General features: G+C 40.4%; 1 protein-coding gene across 2 annotated transcripts in view; it reads left to right on the top strand.

The window, feature by feature from the left end:
- AMFR (autocrine motility factor receptor) overlaps positions 1-20,378 on the top strand; it is a 31,066-nt gene extending 10,688 nt beyond the window's left edge. Inside the window, exons 3-14 of one of the 2 annotated variants that reach the window (XM_033157266.1) lie at positions 372-536; positions 1,279-1,431; positions 3,251-3,291; positions 6,580-6,712; positions 7,351-7,484; positions 9,068-9,178; positions 12,206-12,396; positions 13,122-13,225; positions 13,755-13,889; positions 15,454-15,537; positions 18,088-18,272; positions 19,502-20,378. In XM_033157266.1, the coding sequence (XP_033013157.1) occupies positions 372-536; positions 1,279-1,431; positions 3,251-3,291; positions 6,580-6,712; positions 7,351-7,484; positions 9,068-9,178; positions 12,206-12,396; positions 13,122-13,225; positions 13,755-13,889; positions 15,454-15,537; positions 18,088-18,272; positions 19,502-19,646 (1,581 nt within the window). In that variant the 3' untranslated portion in view covers positions 19,647-20,378. The remainder of the gene's footprint in view (positions 1-371; positions 537-1,278; positions 1,432-3,250; positions 3,292-6,579; positions 6,713-7,350; positions 7,485-9,067; positions 9,179-12,205; positions 12,397-13,121; positions 13,226-13,754; positions 13,890-15,453; positions 15,538-18,087; positions 18,273-19,501) is intronic. The other variant, XM_033157267.1, reaches the window with a different exon arrangement.
- Positions 20,379-20,667: the final 289 nt, after the last annotated feature.

The raw sequence follows: 20,667 nt of genomic DNA, 5'->3' as shown, positions 1-20,667 counted from the left end.
ACCATTTTTGTAGTTCCTCGATAATCTGTAGCTTACAACTATCATTATTTGTCACCATTGGCCAAGTTGTCTGGGGTTGATGGGAGTTGTAGTCCACACAATCTGGAAGGCAACACTTTGACTAACCCTGTCTTAGAGTATAGCCTGTACCATATTTTGCTATCTCTTACTTGCTGGTAAGGACCTCTTGCATTTTAAATAATCAATGGCTTTGAGGGTTAATGACATCGCTCCACATCTAAGGTAGATTCTTAGCTAAGAATGTGGGGATAACCCCTCAGCATAATAACTTTAACAGCTGTTTTCATGTGTGTGTCAGTAGCTCCATTATTGAAGAATTCTTTTTAACTACATGTACAAATCTATTTCAGCATCTCAAGGACAAATTTTGGAACTTCATCTTCTACAAGTTCATCTTTATTTTTGGTGTACTAAATGTTCAGACGGTGGAAGAAGTGGTCATGTGGTGCCTTTGGTTCTCCGGGCTTGTGTTTCTGCATCTTATGGTTCAGCTCTGCAAGGATAGGTTTGAATATGTAAGTTTTTGGCTGGTGGTTTAAAGTTGAGGATGGGGGTTCTTTTATACAGGAGTGTATGTATTCTCTTGCCAAAGAAATCTTTTTTTTTTTTAATTGTTTATTGTACGAGAATTTTTACATACATTGTATAATCTCCGTCAAGTATTTAATTTCCCGTACAGTTTTTTCCCCCTTCCCACCCCCCTCCCCACCCATGGTCCATTGCAAGGGTTCAAACAGTAGACCTCAGCCACGGGCATAGAGTCATTAATTTCCACCGAATGTCTTTCTCCCCGGTTATTATCCATTGAAAATAGAGCTCCCATCTGGTCTTGATCATCCTAGCCTTGACCTTCCATGACGTTTCCTGTTTCGTGACTACAATGATATCCGATTGGATAAAATCAATAAGATAATTAGACCAGACCTCTTCTGTCCATTTTTTCCTATCCTTTAGATCCTTTAGATTGCCAAAGAAATCTAAAGTTGATACGTAGAATAAATGATGGAAATCAGTTTGAGTTGTTTATTTTTGCTTGAGCTTGTCGATCACCTCTTTGGTAAAGAACAAATAAATGCTGGAAGGCTTTTCAGCATATACCTCCTGTTCAAGTTGCACTTGAGAGTTCAGTCTATGTGCCAGTTTTCTGTGCTTCTTTTCAAGTTCTTTGACATGCTTTGGCTCTGCAGGAATTCAATGTGTTTTGGAAGTAAATAGGAGCAATTGGTGTTTTCTAATGCCTTCATTTGTATATTTCAGCTCTCCTTTTCACCCACCACACCAATGAACAGCCACATCAGAGTCCTGACTCTGCTAGTAGCTATGCTTCTTTCCTGCTGTGGACTAGCAGTTGTGTGTGGTATTATTGGCTATACCCATGGAATGCACACGTTATCTTTCATGGCAGCAGAGGTGAGATTTCTGGTTAGTGTGAGATTAATGTGCTCAATGTTTTCTGGTTAGTCTTGTTTTATTTGTGCAACCTTGTTTGTGTACGCTGAATACATCAGAATTTATTTTTGATTCACAGAGTATCCAGTGAATAGGGCTTACTGCATTTTTATGCTCAAGATTATGAATAATTTTTGCAGAAAGCAGTGTGAGCAGTTAACATTCTGTTGTCTGGGCTTAGGAAAACTCAAGCCACTGTATGAAAAATTGGTGAATGTAGCCTGTTTGAAATAATTGCCATCTGTATTAAGTGTTAATACTCTTAAGGGTCCTAAAATATATTTTAATTCAGTATTGTTTACAGCATTCATTCATAACTGAGTTTGTGAGCCCTTTGATCTCCAGGAGTCCCCTAAACTAAATGAGTATAAGAGAAGGAAAGGAAAGGAAAATCTAAATTTAAATGAATAACCAGTTGTATAGAAAAGGAAATAATGGTTGCTGGTGCCTTTCAGGTGTTTTGGACTACAACTCCCATCAGTCTCAACCATCATAACCAATGGAATTATGCTTATTTGAACATACAGTAGCACATGCAAATGGTCTCCTCCCAAAACTTGTGAGCAGGCAAGTTGCCAAATACTGCCTGTAGTAGCAGTTTTGGTGAGCAGAGGAGGAATTACTGAAAAGAGACACCAGACAATGTTTTTAAAATGAAAATTTAATTAACAACAACACCAGAGTTGTTTTTTAAAGTATTTTTTTATTAAAGATTTTCTTGATTTACAAAGGTAGTGCAATGTCTCTCTCGTATTTTTTCCATGTAATATTTTTACAAGTCAATTCCGTTTGTTGAGACATTAGGAGGAAAAGGGAGGAAGGGGTGGGGTGACTATGTTTCTATTTTACTTAATATATGTAGGGTGTGGTGTCAGCGTTGTTTGTGCAGGTTCTCTGTTGTTCACTTATGCTGCTTTGGTGGTGAGAGAGGTCGGGGTTGGCGTAGGGTGTGATTGATCATTTGTAGTTGGCTGTCGTGGTCTTTGGTTTCCTGCGTGAGTGGGGTGGGTGAGTGTTTTTGATCAGGTTAGCCATATTGATTTGTATGCTGTTGGTAGATTTTTGTCATTGTTTTGTTGGGCTGTGTGTGTGATGAAGGGGAGCCATACCGGGGTGAAAGCGTCTTCTATTTGTCCCCGTGTCAGTTTCAGCTTACTGGTTAGTTTTTCTAGTAGGGCTGTTTCCCATACTACTTGGTACCATTGGTCCATGCTTACTCCTAACAACACCAGAGTTGTACCAGATTCAGCCATCAAGGACATCTCTTTTTATACGTGGCTTATTATTTCCTTATTTCCTTATACAACAAGCTACTACTTGTGGCTCTGACCTTTTAAAAAATAAATGGAAATCTGAAGGAAATATAATCCTCTTACGTCTTATGACAAATGATTATATCAATTTTCACTTCCATCTCTAACCATTCTTAAGCTTGTCCCTAGAACAATGAGAACCATTTGCAAGAAGTTCCCTTCCTGCCCTGATCAGTCTTCCAAGGGGGAGAGCTTACAGACTGTCTATTGTATGGTACCATTCTGTTCCCTTCTGAAGGAGCCTTTCTAATTCCTGGAGCTTATTCCTTCCCATCTTGGGCATATGTAGGAAGACAGCATAGACTTGTTAGCAAAAGTTTAATACTGAAATTTAAGAAGCTCATTTTGTCCTGTGTGTTTGGAAAAGCAGTTTTCTTGTTTTTCTAGTTCTCTGCCTCAGGTTTCTAGTTCTCTTATCAGGTTTCAGACAATTCTAGTGAATTGTGTCCTCTTTTTGCTCCCTACAGTCTCTACTTGTTACTGTGAGAACTGTGCATGTGATTTTACGGTAAGTAAAAGATTGGGTTTTGGTAGGTAACAAAGGGCACGTGTTTGATTTCACATACAAAGCATGTGTGTTGTGAGGAGCATGCTTCAGTTGCCAAACTGTTCTTCCTTTTCTGTTTTTTATTTACCCATGCAATTATTTTCAGTAAATTATTGAAGGGGATTGGGCAACATTAGGCCCTCCAGAAGTAGCTGGACTACAACTCTCAGCATTCCTGAACCTTGACTCTACTGACTGGGGCTGATGGGAGTTGGAGGCCTATATCTGGGTTACCTCTGAATTGCAGGATAGTATGATTTGTTTTATGTAAAAGGCATAGAATAAAACATTAGTATATTAAAATATAATGGTGTTATTCTGAAATTTTGGGTTAAATTATGGTACTTAAAAGGCATGCAGTAGGACAAGGATGTACATATTGATCAACACCAAGGGCCACATCAGAGTGACTATCATAAGATAGAAGACCACATCTGATTTTCATATTAAACTTAAAAAAAATAGTACTCTCTTCTTCTAATGGTATAGTGACCGTTTCACTCTGGCTGGTGCACCTGTTCTTATATTCTTACTTATTCAGCAAATGAGTTAAATGAGCCAGTCTTAAGAAGATGTCTGATTTTATCGACATTTAAGTTGAAAAATATAATGCACTTGAGTCCTCCCCCCCCTCCTTTAACATCTTAGTTTGCCTCAATATTTTCTATTTTTTCTTTGTAACTTTAATGACTTCAAACTTCTGTAGAAATCAATCACTTTATTTCAGCTTTAAACTCATATAAAATAATACTAAGACAAATACACACATTAAATTTAAAAATTAATGACAATAAAAGCCTTAATAAAGATACAAAATTAAATATGGGAATTATAAGGAAATTTCACTTTCCAAACATCAGTCCATTACGTCGCTTATATGTCAGAACAGAAATTAAAAATTTCGCCATTTGAAAAGTTACATACTGATCTGTATCTTGCAATAAGAAAGCAAGATAAAAGTCTGCCGGATGCCCAGGCCATTTATAGATTAATGGTAACAATAAGTTCTTCCGAACAGCACAATATAAAGGACATATAAGCACTATGTGTTTCGATTGATCTATTATCACAGGAACATAAAACCGAGACTTGACCCCTAGAAAATCTATAAAAAGGGTGTTCGAAGGGAAAGCATTGAAACGCGCTTTGATAAAAGCAAAACGATGACGGGCAATAGAGAGAGATGATAGGTAAGATGGCACATGAGTTGATGGAATGACGCCCAACTGACGCAGGGAACATAGCCCCCCACCAAGCATAAGAGTACACTGCCACTCTATGTTGTCCAATCTTTGATTAATAATTTTCCTTGCTAAGGTAAGATCATAGTTCAAGACTTCTATGGGGGAGATTCCAATAGATAAAAGTTTAGCATGAATCTTACTGGCCCAAGGGCTATTAAACTCATCGCGCCAGAGGCATTGGACTATATAATAGTTAGGTAATCTAAACCAAAGTGTTAGCCAATAATTAAAGACATATTTCCACAGAAGTGTCTCTAGGGAAGGCATTCTCAGTTCAACACGAATAGCCGCGTTACTCACACAGGAAGGCACTTTTCAAGAGACACCGTAAAAATTGATTTTGTACCATCTCGAGAGGAGAAAGATTTGCCAGGGCAGCCCAAAGTGGAGCCGCATAAGCAAGTGTGGCAATTACCCTCGCTTTGTACACCTTCAACCCTGAGGGCACATGCAAGGCACCATCCGTAAAGTAAAATTGAAGAAATGCATAGGACACGGCTTTCGCTTTATTAAGGAGATATTGAATCTGTGCCTTCCATCTCATATTTTGTTGAAATAAAATGCCTAAGTATTGAAATTTAGAAACTTGTTCCACAACCACACCATCCAGCTTCCACGTGTATTGTATCCGGCTTCTAGAGAAGATCATTATTTTGGTTTTAGAGTGATTAATGGTTAAATGGTTGATTCGACAGTACGAAGCAACAATCTTCAATGCTCTATTTAGGCCTACTCTAGAGTAGGAAAGAATTACTGCATCATCTGCATACAAAAGCAGTAGGCATCGATAGTCCGCAAGGCGAGGGGCATGGGTATTGGCGTGTAGCTCCTCTAGGGGCTTCCTCATAAGTCTTCTATCAATGCCCCAAGTAGCCAGTTTCACCCATAACTTATTCCTGGGGATGCTATCAAAAGCTGCCTTCAAATCAATGAAGGCGGCGCATAAACGGCCCTGTCTGGGAGCAGAATATTTCTGTGCAAGATGATAAAGAATTACAGCATGATCAGTGGTAGAACGATTTGATCTAAAGCCCGCCTGCTCGTGCCCAATTAAATTTGACTCACCTGACCATTGGGTTAATTTGGACAGTAGAAAGCGGGCATAAATTTTCCCTAGAATTGATGATGTTGTACAGTATGTGTTTTGGCGCTAATTTTTTTCCAAATGAAAGTTTTAAAATTTAGATTCATATTTTAAAACTGTCAATATGTGCCATGGTTTAAAATCAAATCTGAATCAAAATGTTTAATATAAACATGTTATCTATTCACTCATAACCTCTTCCATCTTAATATGAATCTCTGTGAAACACATGAGTTATATATATATATATATATATATATATATATATATATATATATATATATATATATTTATATGTAAAAGACTGAATCAGGAATGGTGGGCTGGCATTACACACATGATACAGTGGATTCTTGTATATCTTCTTGTGTGACCTGTAAATATTTACTTAGATTGTTAGCCACAATTATTTTATTGAATTTGTATATTGCCCATCAATAGATCACAACATAAAAATACAAAATGAGAACACAGATACATAATAAAAACAAACACAAACCAACAACTCCACTTCCACAATCACACCTAAAAGGCCATAGATTATCAACCAAAGGCCTAGTTATAGAGAAACGACTTCTGGTGCCTAATGATATGTAATGAAGGCACCTGGAAAGCCTCCTGGGGAGCCACTGCAGAAAAGGCCTCTTCTCCTATTGCCACTTTCCAGACCAGGATTGGTGTAATGTACTGAAATTTACCTCAAATAAGGACATTCAGGTCTCTGAGCTTTGACTCCACCTGCCTTTGTCATTCCTAGCCTGGCCTAAGGGGAGAGGGGAGAATAGAGCCCACATGATGTGCTTTAGGTGAGCAGATATGTACTAGTTTGTGTTAAGAATGAGTATTTTGTTAATGCTGATATTTCTAAAACTGGCAAAATGCTTTTCAAATAATACAGTGTTCACTCCATCCCTCACTTAGGTATGTCATTCATCTCTGGGATCTCAACCATGAAGGTACCTGGGAAAGCAAGGGAACGTACGTTTATTACACAGACTTCATCATGGAGCTAATGCTTTTGTCACTGGATCTGATGCATCACATTCACATGCTGGTATGCATTGTTAACTGATAAATCATAGCCTATATAGAATGGGAATAATATAGAACTGGCTTTTATAGAAGTGTTTAAAAACACCTTTATTGTTACTATTTATGGCTTGTTACGTCCTGCATCCTTAAGCCATACTAAAGAAGGGTTGTGAGCATGTAGGGAGAAAACTGTGTGGGAGAGAACTTCAGCTTTGATTGCTATTTTTGCTGCAGTATTTCCTGCTGTAGAAGAGAAGAGCCACTTTCTCTTCTGGACTCTTTGATTGTGGGACCTGCTGTGGTTAAAACAGCAAGCGTAGCTCTATTTATTGATAACTATGCTGCTTTTCAAAATTAAAAGTTTTCCCAAAGTGACATACAAGTGATGTTTGGAAGCTCAAACTAAGCAGTACTCTGAATGAGAACTCCATGAGCAGCTTGTTTCTAGTAAACTCCATGAGCAGCTTTTAGGATGTGGCTGCATTGGACTGCAAAGAGAGAGCCATATGCACAGTAGGCTAATTTCCGGCATTGTCTTTTTCTTGCCTGGTGTGTTTGCATGCCATTCATGTCATTCTCTTCTTTCTCTCCCTGTCCACCCACACCTTCTCTTACGTGCTGCTGGGTTACTTAATGCTCTTTTAAACATTTGTTTGGAAGCTGTTTGGCAATATCTGGTTGTCGATGGCTAGCCTGGTGATCTTCATGCAGCTGCGTTACCTGTTCCATGAGGTTCAGCGCAGACTTCGCCGCCACAAGAACTATCTCCGTGTGGTTGGAAATATGGAAGCGAGGTGAGCAATTCCTCTAAATGCACAAGACTAGGAGAGAGTCCAGTCTCACAGTCTGCTCTTTTAGGGTTGTACCCAGTGTTAGTCATGCTCAGAGTAGATGCATTGAAACTAGTGGACATGACTAACTTAGGCCCATTAATTTCAGTAGGTCTGTTCTGAGTAAAACTTAGTTGGAGACAACCCTTAATTTCCTTGCCATCTGACTGTTACAAAACTGGTTTGCAAGGAGTAAACTTGCTGATCTTCACAGTTCCAGTGATGATATGGTAATTTATTACTTATACCACGCCCAATTGACTGGGTTGCCCCAGCCACTCTGGGCAGCTTCCAGCATAATAAAAGCACAGCATAATGTCAAACATAAAAAATCTTCCCAATACAGGGCTGCCTTCAGGTGTCTTCAGAAAGTTGTGTAGTTGATAACGAGGATAGGCTTATTATTACTATTTTTCCTTATCAGTGTTTCTTTCAAGGCTGCCTCCGGATGAACTTAACATTGGATGATTAATTTCAAAAGTCTTAATTGTTTTCAAATCAATTGGGTGGTGGCAGAGTGGGAGCCTGAAGCTCCTTGGGGTCTGTTGTAATGACCAGCCATGGCTTGGTGTTATTTCTGAAGAGGCCCTTGGTAAACCAGCTGAGCAGGTATTTTGAGTCTTCCAGTTCCAGCATAAATAGGCACTGAAGTGGCATCCTCTTTGAGTCGCAGCTGGATATCTTTGCTCAGATGGCATTTTGGTCTAGCTAGATACCATAAAGAGCCATATGCTGATGGTGGTGTGACCATCTTGGCTGTCTCTTAGTGCCAGACCCAGGTCATCAAACCACCACCTGTCATGAACCACCATTTGCAGGATTGTAAGCAGAAGCAATGTTCTGTGCTTATGATGATATCTTATTCTCTTGTTAATTATGCTGTTTAAATGCACATTTTATATTTAACTTCCTTTAGTAATGCAAGGACGTGTTTGGTGCTGTGGTCTAAACTACTGAGCCTAGGGCTTGCCGATCAGAAGGTCGGCAGTTTGAATCCCTGCAACGGGGTGAGCTCCCGTTGCTCGGTCCCAGCTCCTGCCCACCTAGCATTTCGAAAGCACGTCAGAGTGCAAGTAGATAAATAGGTACGGCTCTGGCAGGAAGGTCAACGGCGTTTCCTTGTGCTGCTCTGGTTCGCCAGAAGTGGCTTAGTCATGCTGGCCACATGACCCAGAAGCTGTCTGCGTACAAACGCCGGCTTCCTCGGCCTATAGAGCAAGACTGGACCTAATGGTCACAGTTACCTTTACCTTTTTAGTAATGTCTACTTATGAAACATTTAAAGATAATTATTTTTTGTTAACTTTGCTGTGTTAAATGTGTGTTCTGTAGTTGCCTTTTTATTTTGAAATCTTTATGATAACATGTTAGTTTCCAGTTAATTACGTTGCTTTGAATGTATACTTTTTATCTGACTTTCTTCAGTAATGTTTTATTTGATGTTTTAATGTCTTGTAAGCCACTGTGAGATATTTTCTAAAAAATATAAAGTGGTTTAGAAATATTATTATTATCAATCATAATCATAATCTTCACTTTTCTTCTAGGTTTGCGGTGGCAACACCTGAAGAGCTAGCAACCAACAATGACGACTGTGCCATTTGCTGGGATTCCATGCAAGCTGCACGTAAACTCCCCTGTGGGCATCTTTTCCATAAGTACGCACCTGGGGAGCGAACCAGGGTAGAACAAGTAGTGTGCTCTAATTGTCTGTAGTTAATGGTTGAATCTCACTAGACACTCATTTTGTCATTTTCATCTTTTCTTTCTTTTTTTTTTTTAAAGGAAACCAATTCAACAATATATATACTGGTTTTCCTTATTAAAAGTCATGGAGGAGTTGCCTGTCCTGCTCTGGCTGTACCCAGTGTAGACTGCGACATAGGAATGTAGTCTTCCAACAAAATTCACGGGACAGAATTTTTATATCCTTATCCAGGACTGCAAAAATTAGTTTAATGTACAGAAGCCAACATTGATAGTAGAATCTTCTCAGTACTTTAAAAAAATGCACATTTTTTCTCTACATCTTACATAGTACAAGTGGTCTCCAATGTGGCACATCTCCAGCGCCTAAATACTTGCAGCCCAGATTTTCAACATTGTCAATAACTTCGGGTCGGAGATACAGTTTTAAAGACTCTGGAAGGCTGCACATAGTCCATCCTACCTTGTAACCCTCACAAGGTGGTTTACAGCAGTCGACCAATGTAGCAGCTCAGCCACACGTAATAACAAAGCCAGCAAATTAATGATTAAAACCTTACCTGACCTCATATCAGATCATTCTATGTCTGCATGTTGGGAGAGGGCATATTGCTTGATTTGGTATTCATGAAATATTGGGATTTCAAAAGGGCTTAATATTCTGTTGGTTATCAGGCCTGTGTACCATTTCATGCAATGCATTCCCAGCCATCCCCCAATACATTTGGATACAGGAATAACTCTGTTTACCAAGGACATACACACACCCTACTGGTTTACAGTGCAATCTTAACCATGTCTGCTCAGGAATATTTCCTATTGCATTAGATGGGTCTTACCTCCAGGTAAGTGTAGTTAGGACTGCGGTATTAGATTTTTAAAAACTGATTTATTAGCCACATTCATGAAGGATAGTGGTTCTTGGCCAGGTTCCGTTGAATGCCTCTTGCTGGAGGGGCAAACTTAATGGCAGGTTCTTGCCATCATACCTTGCTGGTGGGCTTTGTGGAAGCCTTTGGCCACTCTTGGAGGCAGGTTGCTGGATTGGTTAAACATTGAGTCTTATCCTACAGGACTTGTCTTATGCAATATCTGAAGTATTCCTCAATAGGTGTGTCTTTTTGGTTGGCATCTTTTGGCGGTTGCTTCTACTTATGTCATCAGTAACAAACTGGAGGAGAATAGAAACCAGGGACCAGTTTGTTGGCATTCATTACAAGCTGTGTCAAAAGTATTTGTCAATGTTTCAAGGAGCCTCTAATAAGATAATTAGCCACTACCAGCAGACACATCTACTCCTCTGAGAAACTTGGGCCACACCCCTTCAGAGCTGCTTTTCCACATACCTGAAAAGGTAGCATTGCTTTTCTATGAAGCCAGCTTACGCTTCAAATTATTGGGCTCTAGTATCATGAAACAAGAGTGATTTTGGTTGCCTTAAGTCACAATATGCCTTGAGAGTGGGCCAGCATGCTGGTTATAATATGAGAAAAATGCTAGTTAACCCTTTTCCTTATCCATGGGAGCCCACACATTTTGGCCTTGGTTACTCCTATTTTGAGAGAATGTGGTAGGTAGCATATCTTGACTGCAATGCACAGTGCATAGGAGTCTAGAATAACCTATTAAACAATTATTTGCATTGTAGGTGGCAAGTCAGATTTAAGAATGTTATTAATGGGAAACAACTAGTGCAGCAATAAGTCTCAAAAACAACTATCCCAAAAGGTTGCAGCACCTTAAGTTTGTTGGTTTTCTAGGGGTACCATAATAATTATACTTATAATTATGTTTAGCCTGGAGGAGACTGAAAGGTGATATTATGGCCTGTGGTGTTTATGATTTAAAATAGAGACAGACAAGGAAGTTTGAACCAGCAAACGACCTGTATGAGAGAAGATGGGGAAGAGAGAGAGCTTCCTTTCCCACTCTCATACCGGTATCTTTAGTCACAAAAACCCCGCCTTCCCAAATTCAAAATCAGCCAATGAACAGCATCCAGTGTCACCTTCCCAAGGCCATGTGGACATGTGGAGAACAAAGAATCTTTGAACTTAGCAGAACTGGTTTGATCTAGTAACTAACTTCCCTAGCTACAGGTAATTAGCATTCCAAGATCAGGTAGAAGAAAGACACAAGATTGATAGGAGGAAGTGAAGAACAAGCATCCTGGCCATATTGACACTTCCCAGGCCTCCAGGATGTTAGCAGATATACTTCAAAGAGACAAGAGGGACAGATGCTCTGAGTTTATCAAAGATACACTCATTGCCATGTAGTTGTGAGTTAACCCAGCAACTTAATTGGAAAAGAGAGACGTGACTCCGTTGCTAGCCAGCAATGGAGTTTTAAGACACAGCCAATTAATACAGCCAGATTCAGGTCATGTAGGATTTATCATAGGAAATCATATTTTGCACACCAGACCAGCAGGGAGCTTGCACTCAACACAACCGCATATATGGGTATCGGAATGTCCCGCTCAACCCTCACAATGTCTTTAGACAATTTATGATCTCTTATTTAACCCTGCATGAACACTACAATGGACGCCTTCAAATATCTAAAGGGCTGACACATGGAAGAGGGATCAAGCTTGTTTTCTCCTGCTCCAGAGGGCAGGACCTGAACCCAATGGCTTCAAGTTACAAGAAAGGAGATTCTTTTTTAACATCAGGAAGAACTTTCTGAGGGTAAAAGCCATTCAGCAATGGAACGGACTCCCTCGGAAGGTGGTGGACCCTCCTTTCACTGGAGGTTTTTGAGCAGAGGTCAAGTGGCCATCTGTCAGGGATGCTTTAGCTTTCATTCCTGCATTGCAGGGAATTGGACTAGATGACCCTTGGGGTCCCTGCCAACTCTACAATTCTGTGACTCTGTTCTAAATTACTGCATATTCTTTTTCTTCTTCTGAGAGCAGATGAACATTCTGTAACTTCTTCCCAATAAATTTACTTAAACCTCTTATTTATTGGTAGCTCATGCCTGCGCTCCTGGCTTGAACAAGACACTTCCTGCCCTACCTGTAGAATGTCCCTGAATATCACTGACAATCACCGTGCCAGGGAAGATCACCAAAGGGAGAACCTGGACGAAAATTTGGCTCCTGTGGCAGTAGCTGAAGGCAGACCTCACCTGAACCAACACAATCACTTCTTCCACTTTGATGGTTGGTTTATTTGCCTTTGACTAGTTGACTTGGCCAGAACATCTTTGGAAATGTAGGATTCTTTTTTTTTTAGAAGCCGTACCTTCCTCCATGAATAGATGAAACCTAGATGAAATAGTCCTTATGTGCAGCAGGGACAGGCTTTTGGGTTTCTTTCAGGATAATTGTTTTCTCTTCCATGGATGGCAACGATGGGTCACAGATTCAGGGAAGAGTTAATCCCTCCCTGTACACTGTCAGCCGTGCTGGAAATACCTTCATACTTCACCTTAAAAAAAAGCCTTAGATTGGCTCCAGTAGCAGGCTTCTTGAAATCCGCCTTACTGTGACAAGGAAGAGTAAGAGTAAGAAACTGTCTCTGTGTGTGAGAGAGATGGAGAGATTTAATGAACAAGTTTGGAGCACAAGCCAGCTCTGTGTGCTGGGCACCTGAAATGTTGCCAAGAACACTCACTGTATCCCTGTAGTACTTTTAAAAGTTTGATTTTTATACTATAAGTGCAGATTATGTTTAATCATCTATAACAGTTGCTTTTCAAGAGAGGAAAATAAAGGGTAGGAGAGAATTGATAAGAGCATCTAAAATGCTTGTGACATCTATTGAACCTTGTAATAATAATTAAGAACTGAGGAATTGTTAAAAATATAGACAGAACCATAGGCGACGGGGGTAATTACTCAAAAGCACATTTCACATGCCTTAACTGTTGCTTTCTCTTTTCCAGGTTCTCGCATCGCTAGCTGGCTGCCCAGCTTCTCAGTGGAGGTGATGCATACCACCAGTATCCTTGGTATTGCACAAGCAAGCAACTCTCAGCTCAATGCCATGGTAATTCCTATTACTATTTTGCACGCTGCTCTGTTTATTCATTTATATGTCACCACCAGTGTATGTGCTACTTTAGAGAGTAAGTGCAAAAAATAATTCCCAGTTCCAAGAAACATAAAAACAAAACTTCATCAGTGTGGTTGTGAAGACAAGGATAGGAAGAGAAAAAGGTAACTAGGGACTAAAATGAGCAAGTGCAGTTTACATGTACTTCAGACCCATTTTCATTGAGAATGGAGAACAAAGTGTTAAGTCAAAGACATTATGGAAGAAGTGAGTTTTGAGGAGAGATTTGAAAAAAGAAGCACACACTGTTTCAAACATACACTGTCTATCTTAATAAACTGTGATTAGATCAGTGAACATGAATGGAATGAAACCACCATTCAGGATTCTTATGTGCTCTAGTAGCAAAAACCTGACCTTTTGAGATTTTAAATGCTTTGGTTTACTTTAAAGTTTTATAAGGTATTTAGTGTGCCACAGTTTGGTCCCCAGATGGTAACAGTGGATACATTTTCTTTTTTAGGCACATCAGATTCAGGAGATGTTTCCTCAGGTTCCTTACCACCTCATTCTGCAGGATCTGCAGATGACGCGTTCTGTAGAAATAACAACGGACAACATTTTAGAGGGGCGTATTCAAGTGCCTTTCCCAACACAGGTTGGTCAAACATTACTGAGGCAGTCGGCATATTTCCAGTAGCAATCCATCAGCAGCAGACCAGCTGTGTTTATTTTGCAGCATTAACATTGTGAAATGGTTATCCTGATGTTTAAGGTTTTTTAATGTGTGTGTTATGTTTCAGTCAATGTTACGTCAAATAATATTGATCTATGGACTTAATGATCATGAAAACTTATAGCTTTTGCATTGTAAAAATGAACAAAGAGGTCTATCATAGCCAAAAAGGCCCCCAGAAATTCTTGTGGTACCTCAAAGACTAACTGGCTTATGTCACAACTTTATAAGTTGCCACCAGAAAAGTCTTGGTTTTGTTTTTAAGTTTACTTTGTCTAGTTTTCAAACTTCTGTCAGTAACAACAAGGAATGGATAAAAAACCCCCAAACTTCCTCATTATTCTTTTGTCTACTTTTTGCAATTGTTTATACGGCAGCCTCTGCATATTGGTTACATTTGGGGTTTACATGTTGGTAATTATTTTGTCCCTGAGGATGAATGGATAAAACTGCACCTCTGTATCTTCTGTACTTTAGTTGTGATCTTGTAGTCATTTCATGAACTCATCCATCTTAAACGACCACAGCTTTTCTGTAGTACTTTTAATATGCAAAGTCCTTCTCATGTCAAAAGCCCTGCAAAAAAGTAGCTTGTTCCCATTTCATGCATGAGATCACAGTTTTTAAGGAATCAGATAGTGATGTGCTGTCAAACATAGACAGGTAAAGCCTAGTTCAGTGTTTTTCAACCACTGTTCCGCGGCATACCAGTGTCCGCGAGATGTTGCCTGGTGTGCCGTGGGAAATTTATATATAGTCAATATAGGCACAGAGTTAAATTTTTTAACATTTTCTAATGGTGGTGTGCCTCGTGATTTTTTTCATGAAACAAGTGTGCCTTTGCCCAAAAAAGGTTGAAAAACACTGGCCTAGTTGTTAGATTGCTGCAGGATAGTCTGTTGAAAATAAGATGATTTTATGGATTGGTCTATTTTAGTTTTATTGATAGGATTTTAAATGAAGTGTAGTTCTTACTAGTAGGTTTTTGTGTCTTTATTTTATTTTTATTATGGCATTTATTACCTGCACTTCACCATAAGGTCTGAGGGTTGGCTACAACATAATCATACTATTAAAAGCAGGAAAAGCAGCTTACACAATGATAAAAATAAGTAGTTAAATTATTAATTCATTTGGTATTTGTAATTTATTATTTAAAGTAGATAAACACAACATACATATAGAGCATTACAGAATTCATGGACAAGACCACAAATCTTACAAATGTTGAGGTGACACCGTCCCATTAGTGTTTCATAAATGTGTGTATTAAATCATATTTATTTCACCCTATTTAAGTTTTATGCTGCATTTTTAATTTCAGCCTATGGCTGAAAGAGGCTTGCACAGTAAGCCCCTGTGACAGCTAGGTTTTGAACATGGGTCCACCAACTTGCCCTGCAGCATAAATTCTTCAGAAAGATTGTTTGTGGGGGGTTTTCTTTTCAATTCATATCAGTTTTGTCAGTTTTATTTATGCTTACAGCGTTCAGATAGCATCAGACCTGCATTGAACAGTCCCCTGGAAAGACACAACACTGATCAGGAGGACACAGAAGAGGTTACTCAGGTAAACTTGGCAAAGGAAAAAAAAAGGTGCATCATAACAAGGGAAATTTGATAGTTAAATGTCCACAAACCTTGGCACAAAGTCCTCACAAGAACTCCTAGTACATATCTTTCTGTAGCTTTGTAACTAGTGCATTTGGAGACTTCATTGCAAAGAACTTCTTTCTTAAAGGTGCAAGAAGGTTACCATTTGTAAGCATAATTGTTCTGGATCTGACTATGGATTCTTACTTGCATTTCTCTTGTGTTTTGATGGGGAAGGGATCTGGAGATCTACAGAAAAGGGAATAGTATTTTTTTGTAATTCAAAAGCCTCAAGCAGTTAAGTCAGGGATAGCCAATGTGGTGCCTTCAGATGTAGTTGAACTGCAATTTTCCTGCTCCCCATCCAGCATGGTCAGTGCTAACGAATGATGGAAATTGTAGTCCAGCAGTATCTGGAGGGCACTGCATTGGCTATTCCTGAGTTAAGCTAATGGCTATTAAAGGGGATACTTGTAGGTCTTTGTTCCTCAAGTGGTGGTTTACTGACCATAAGGAGGATTTAAGCTTCTCCAGCTTTTGCCTTTCCCTCATTTATTTTTGAAAAAATATTAATAATTTAGTACAAAAGTTTAAAAGGACACAGAAGGAAGTTATACCTAACAAAGTCATGACACTTGTGCTACACCTTCTGCTTGTACAATGGGATTTCCCCCTCTCACCAGAGTGTCTTACATAGATAAATAATAAGATGTAGATTAGTTTTAACATAGGGAAGACTTAAGGACAAGACTGTTTTGGAACATACTGTTCCAGTCCATTACAGATACTTGTAAGTAAATGTGTGTGTGTTTGTAGTTCATGGCAATTCGTCATAAAGTAAAATGATTTTTACCCAAGTGTTATTTGCTAGAGACCCTTAAATCTTTCTGATTTCTCTTGCTTTTTCCAGTAGGACAATATACACATGTAGTGGCCATAAGTAACTCCAGATCAATGTTAACAGTCCTTTTCAGAAAACCTTCCACATCATCATAATGTAACCATATTATCAGATGTCCTGTTATCATCTATTAGTCCAGTTGTTTCTAGAAAAAGTCTATGTGGAGGGAGAAGTGTTCTTTTTCTTCTTTAGTAGTTTATGCTTTTGTTTTCAGTGTGCATTCACAGAATTATTCAAAATAACATGTGTGAAAGAATAACTGTCTCTGCCTGGCTGTCACCTGAATCTCTACCCTAAATGTGCTAAAGAATAATGCCTTCACTTATTTCTTTCCACACAATCATAAATGGGGACAGAGAGAGCAGGACTGCACTTTTCTGGCCCCATCTTGATTGCTCTCCTGGTTCTGCCACCCCAACCCAACCTCCACATTTTCATCAGATATTTCCCTTCAATGCCTCCTATCAGACATGCAAAAGTTGGGATAGCAGAGCCAGCCAAGGTAGCAATGATGTGGGTAATTTGTTCACGTGTGTCTGGCCTCGGAAAACCAATGTTCCAGCACAGAAAAGAATTGGCTTTGACCCAGAGTCTTTGGGTGTGGGTGTAGGCCAGAGCTTTCCAAACTTTTCACATTGGTGACACACTTTTTAGACACGCATCATTTCACAACATAGTAATTCAGTTTTACTAGCAAGCTGGAGGTTAAACTAACCCCTTTCTAGCCCTGGGAGGAGTGCGGGGAGCGTTTGGGCGACACACCTGCAAACTGCAGCCAGCACACTAATGTGTTGTGACACACAGTTTGGACAGCTCTGGTGTAGGCCTTCCTGGTTTCATCTGTGTTAAATGCATGCTTACCCTTCCACATGTTGTACATGATGCTTCTTTTTTTCTTGCTGCTTCTTGTGTAACAGGAGTTAGTTAATAGGAAAATATTTTGTGTGTTGTTGAAGTTAGTCTTTGGCCAGCTGAATAGCTGCCTCCATTGTAGGATTGAGTGACAATGAGCCATGGGCATGAGAAGTATCCCCTTGGCCCCAGCCATCCAGTCTTGGATTACCTATCTCAGGGGTATGAAACCCCAGGCCCTCCAGGCCTCTCTGGCCCTTGGGACTTAGTCTGTGCCACAACCCTTCCTAAGCCTGACACACCTGTTTCTGGCCCTCCTCCATGCCTTCCATGTCTCTTTATACTGTGACAGTGCTTCCTGCTTACCTGGACGGAGGAAGGAGCTGTATGTTTGACTGACTTTTTCTTGGCTGGAACGTAGACTGCTATAAAAAGAGTCACATCTATTGCCCTGCCTGCTTTTTGCCTCTGGCCTCCACTTACCACTGGCATGTGGCCCCTGAAGATTGACCATTGTGGAAGGTGGCCCTTCGGTTGAAAAAGGTTCCCTGCCACTGGCTTATGTGAAGACAACTTCCTCCCCCCAAAACAACAACACTGTAGCATATATTTTTGGGATAGAGGCAGCCTTTCAATTTACTTTGGCAGTGTTTGCACACCACATCACTTCAGTAAGATGAGCTTAGTTTGGACCTCCCCAGTTCTTCTGGTAATGTTGAATTAGATTATGGAGATCTGTATTAATCCACTCCCCAATTTCCTTTTGTATGAAAGACGGAGAGAGACTCACTGGAACTGAACTCATGGTTGGAAGACGTGGCAGAGTTCAATGAGGCAGAAGCAGAATCCACTGAGACAGAAGACTTTGAAGTGAGAGGGAGCCGGTTTTCCAAGTCAGCTGACGAAAGACAGAGGATGTTAGTACAGCGGAAGGAAGACCTTTTGCAACAAGCTCGCAGGTATGCATGTTTTGTGGGTTCCAGTTACAAAATGTTTAATGTGGAATAGCCCAGGAGGAGATTTGAGGAGGTGTTTAAGGGAAAGTCATTCAGAGATCTTTTGCATAGCTATCTAGCTAGCTACCTCTCATTGATGCAACTTCTCCTTGATCATGATGCAGTAGCCTGTTTTGTGTTGCCCAAGGGCAGGGATGGTGAACCAGTGACACCGACTCTTCGAAGTCCAACAGCTTCCATTAGTTCCCACCACCATGGCTAGTGGTCACAGGTGAGGAGAGTTACAGTCAAGCAGCATGTGGAGGGCCATAGATTTTCCCACCCTCTCTTAGTGCCTCAGAGGCAGTTTTGGAGTGGTGCAACCAGTGTGGTGGCACTGGATGCTGTGCTGCAGGGGGTGGCACAACTACACTGTAGAACAGAGTGTGAGAGGTGGGGGTGGTGTCAGATTTTAATGTCGGAAAGGGCACTGCTGAAGTTTGAGACCCCAGAGTCTGCCACTGAGTAGCTGAATGGTGCTGGCCATATGACTGGGAATTGGACTGGAGGGCCTTTTGAGTGCTATCAGAATCCGAGTCGCTAAGGCAAAAGGAGCCGACTGGTTGGCTCTCCCAGGCATAGCAAGCAGGTGAGGCCTAAGGTGGGAACTGGGCTGGAAAACAGAAGGGGATCTGAGAATAACAACAGAGATCTGTCTTTCTGTAGGAGCAGAGCATTATCTGATAGCATTCAATAATTCTGTAGGTCTCACGGTCACTATCAGCTACTCATGTAGGGCTGTGCTTATGCCACCATTTCTTGTGTGTGCACACATGAGTGTTCTGAACATGATATTGAGCACAGGATTCAATTCTCTCAGAATATCAGCTTTCATTAATGACAAAATGTACAGAGCTTTTTATGGCTGAGAAGAAACATTTTCAAATGTCTTAGCATCACCTCCAGAAGTATTGGATGCCAGAGGTGTGGCTCAACATTTCCAGTTGTTCAGGATGAAGTTTCAGAGCTTCTGACCTCAATCACACTAGCAAAACCATAATAAAGTGGTCAACATAATAACATTCACAATTTGCAAAATTCACACAAGCCACAAGATCCAGCTTTTCTTGGTGCATTTAAAAAAAAATTGTGCTATTGTGCTTGGAAAGGTTGAATGCAAACCAGGCAACCTCTATATTCAGAGTGAACTTTATGTTACTTTCCCTTCAGCCATTTAGTTTTTCTCCCTCCAGGCGTTACCTCAGCAAAACCTCTGATGATCCTAGCTCAGATGACTACTTGCAGGCCGAAGGAGCGACTTCAGACCCTATCACCTTGCGCCGGAGGATGTTGGCCGCTGCAGCAGAGCGAAGACTTCAGAAGCAGGATCCCTCTTAACGCTTCCTGTCTCCTCCTGTTCTTTTTCCACACAAGCAATGTTTATGCCATCCTACACTCTCCCTGCCCACAAGGAGGGTCTCTTCAGAACTCAGTAAATGTGCCGAGGATGACTGATCTGGCTGCATCTTCACTGTATAAAGCATGTGATATCTAATAAGTGTTTGGACAGCTGACAAATTAACCTTTCTTGGGTACTTTTTTTGAGTGACACACATTTTCCTTTCCCCCACCCCCTTTGTGAACAAAAATGCAGTCTTTAAAGCCCTGGGCATGGTGTGCTGCTTAATGTGAGTTGCAGAGGGACAGTGGCTGAGAAGCACCAGGTCCATTTGCTGCTTCTGTGCACTGAGCTTGCTGGTACGTCCCATTTAAGCTCTTTAAAGTGGAAACTGAACAAGGAATGACAAAAGCACTCTCCTAAGTAAGCAAGCATCACTGCCGAGTCATTGCATGTCTCGAGAACGACATGTTTAAAATAAAAGAAACCCATTTTGAATGCTTTTGCAGAGTCTTTTGGACAAAACTGGCATTTCTAAGTGTTGGAGCATGGAAGTGGAGTGCACCAACAGGAGGAGACATCTTAAAGAGTGGAAAATGTTGAGCTAAGTTTTAGAGTGGTGGCCCCCAGACAGTGTGAACATTCCTGGATTATTTTTCTACCAGGAGGCTGGTTTGGTTTTTAATGCATTTCATTGTTAGTAACAGACATGTGGTAAAAGGAGAAGCACCGGGAAAAGGGGTGTGAGCCCCCAGCTATATTCGGCATCTTGATTCAGCATTTCATTAAGCAGGCAAACGGGGATGGTCTCATAGTTTTGTGTCAGAGGCCATCTGCAGAGAAGGCTCCATTCAAGAATGGAAGTTGGCTGCTATTTGAGAGGCAAGGGAGCGCGCAAAAGTAACTTTATTTTTGTAATCTCGCATCTGGCAATACTCCATGTGCCCATTAGCTTAATCAGAATTGAGGGCTACTAGATCTTAGGCTAGGTGTGCTCAAACTTTTTTCTTTAGTATTGTA

The sequence above is a fragment of the Lacerta agilis genome, chromosome 8, assembly GCF_009819535.1.
Source record: "Lacerta agilis isolate rLacAgi1 chromosome 8, rLacAgi1.pri, whole genome shotgun sequence".
Classification (NCBI taxonomy): domain Eukaryota; kingdom Metazoa; phylum Chordata; class Lepidosauria; order Squamata; family Lacertidae; genus Lacerta; species Lacerta agilis.
Note: the sequence above shows the minus strand (reverse complement) of the source record. Positions and strands in the feature narration are given on the sequence as shown.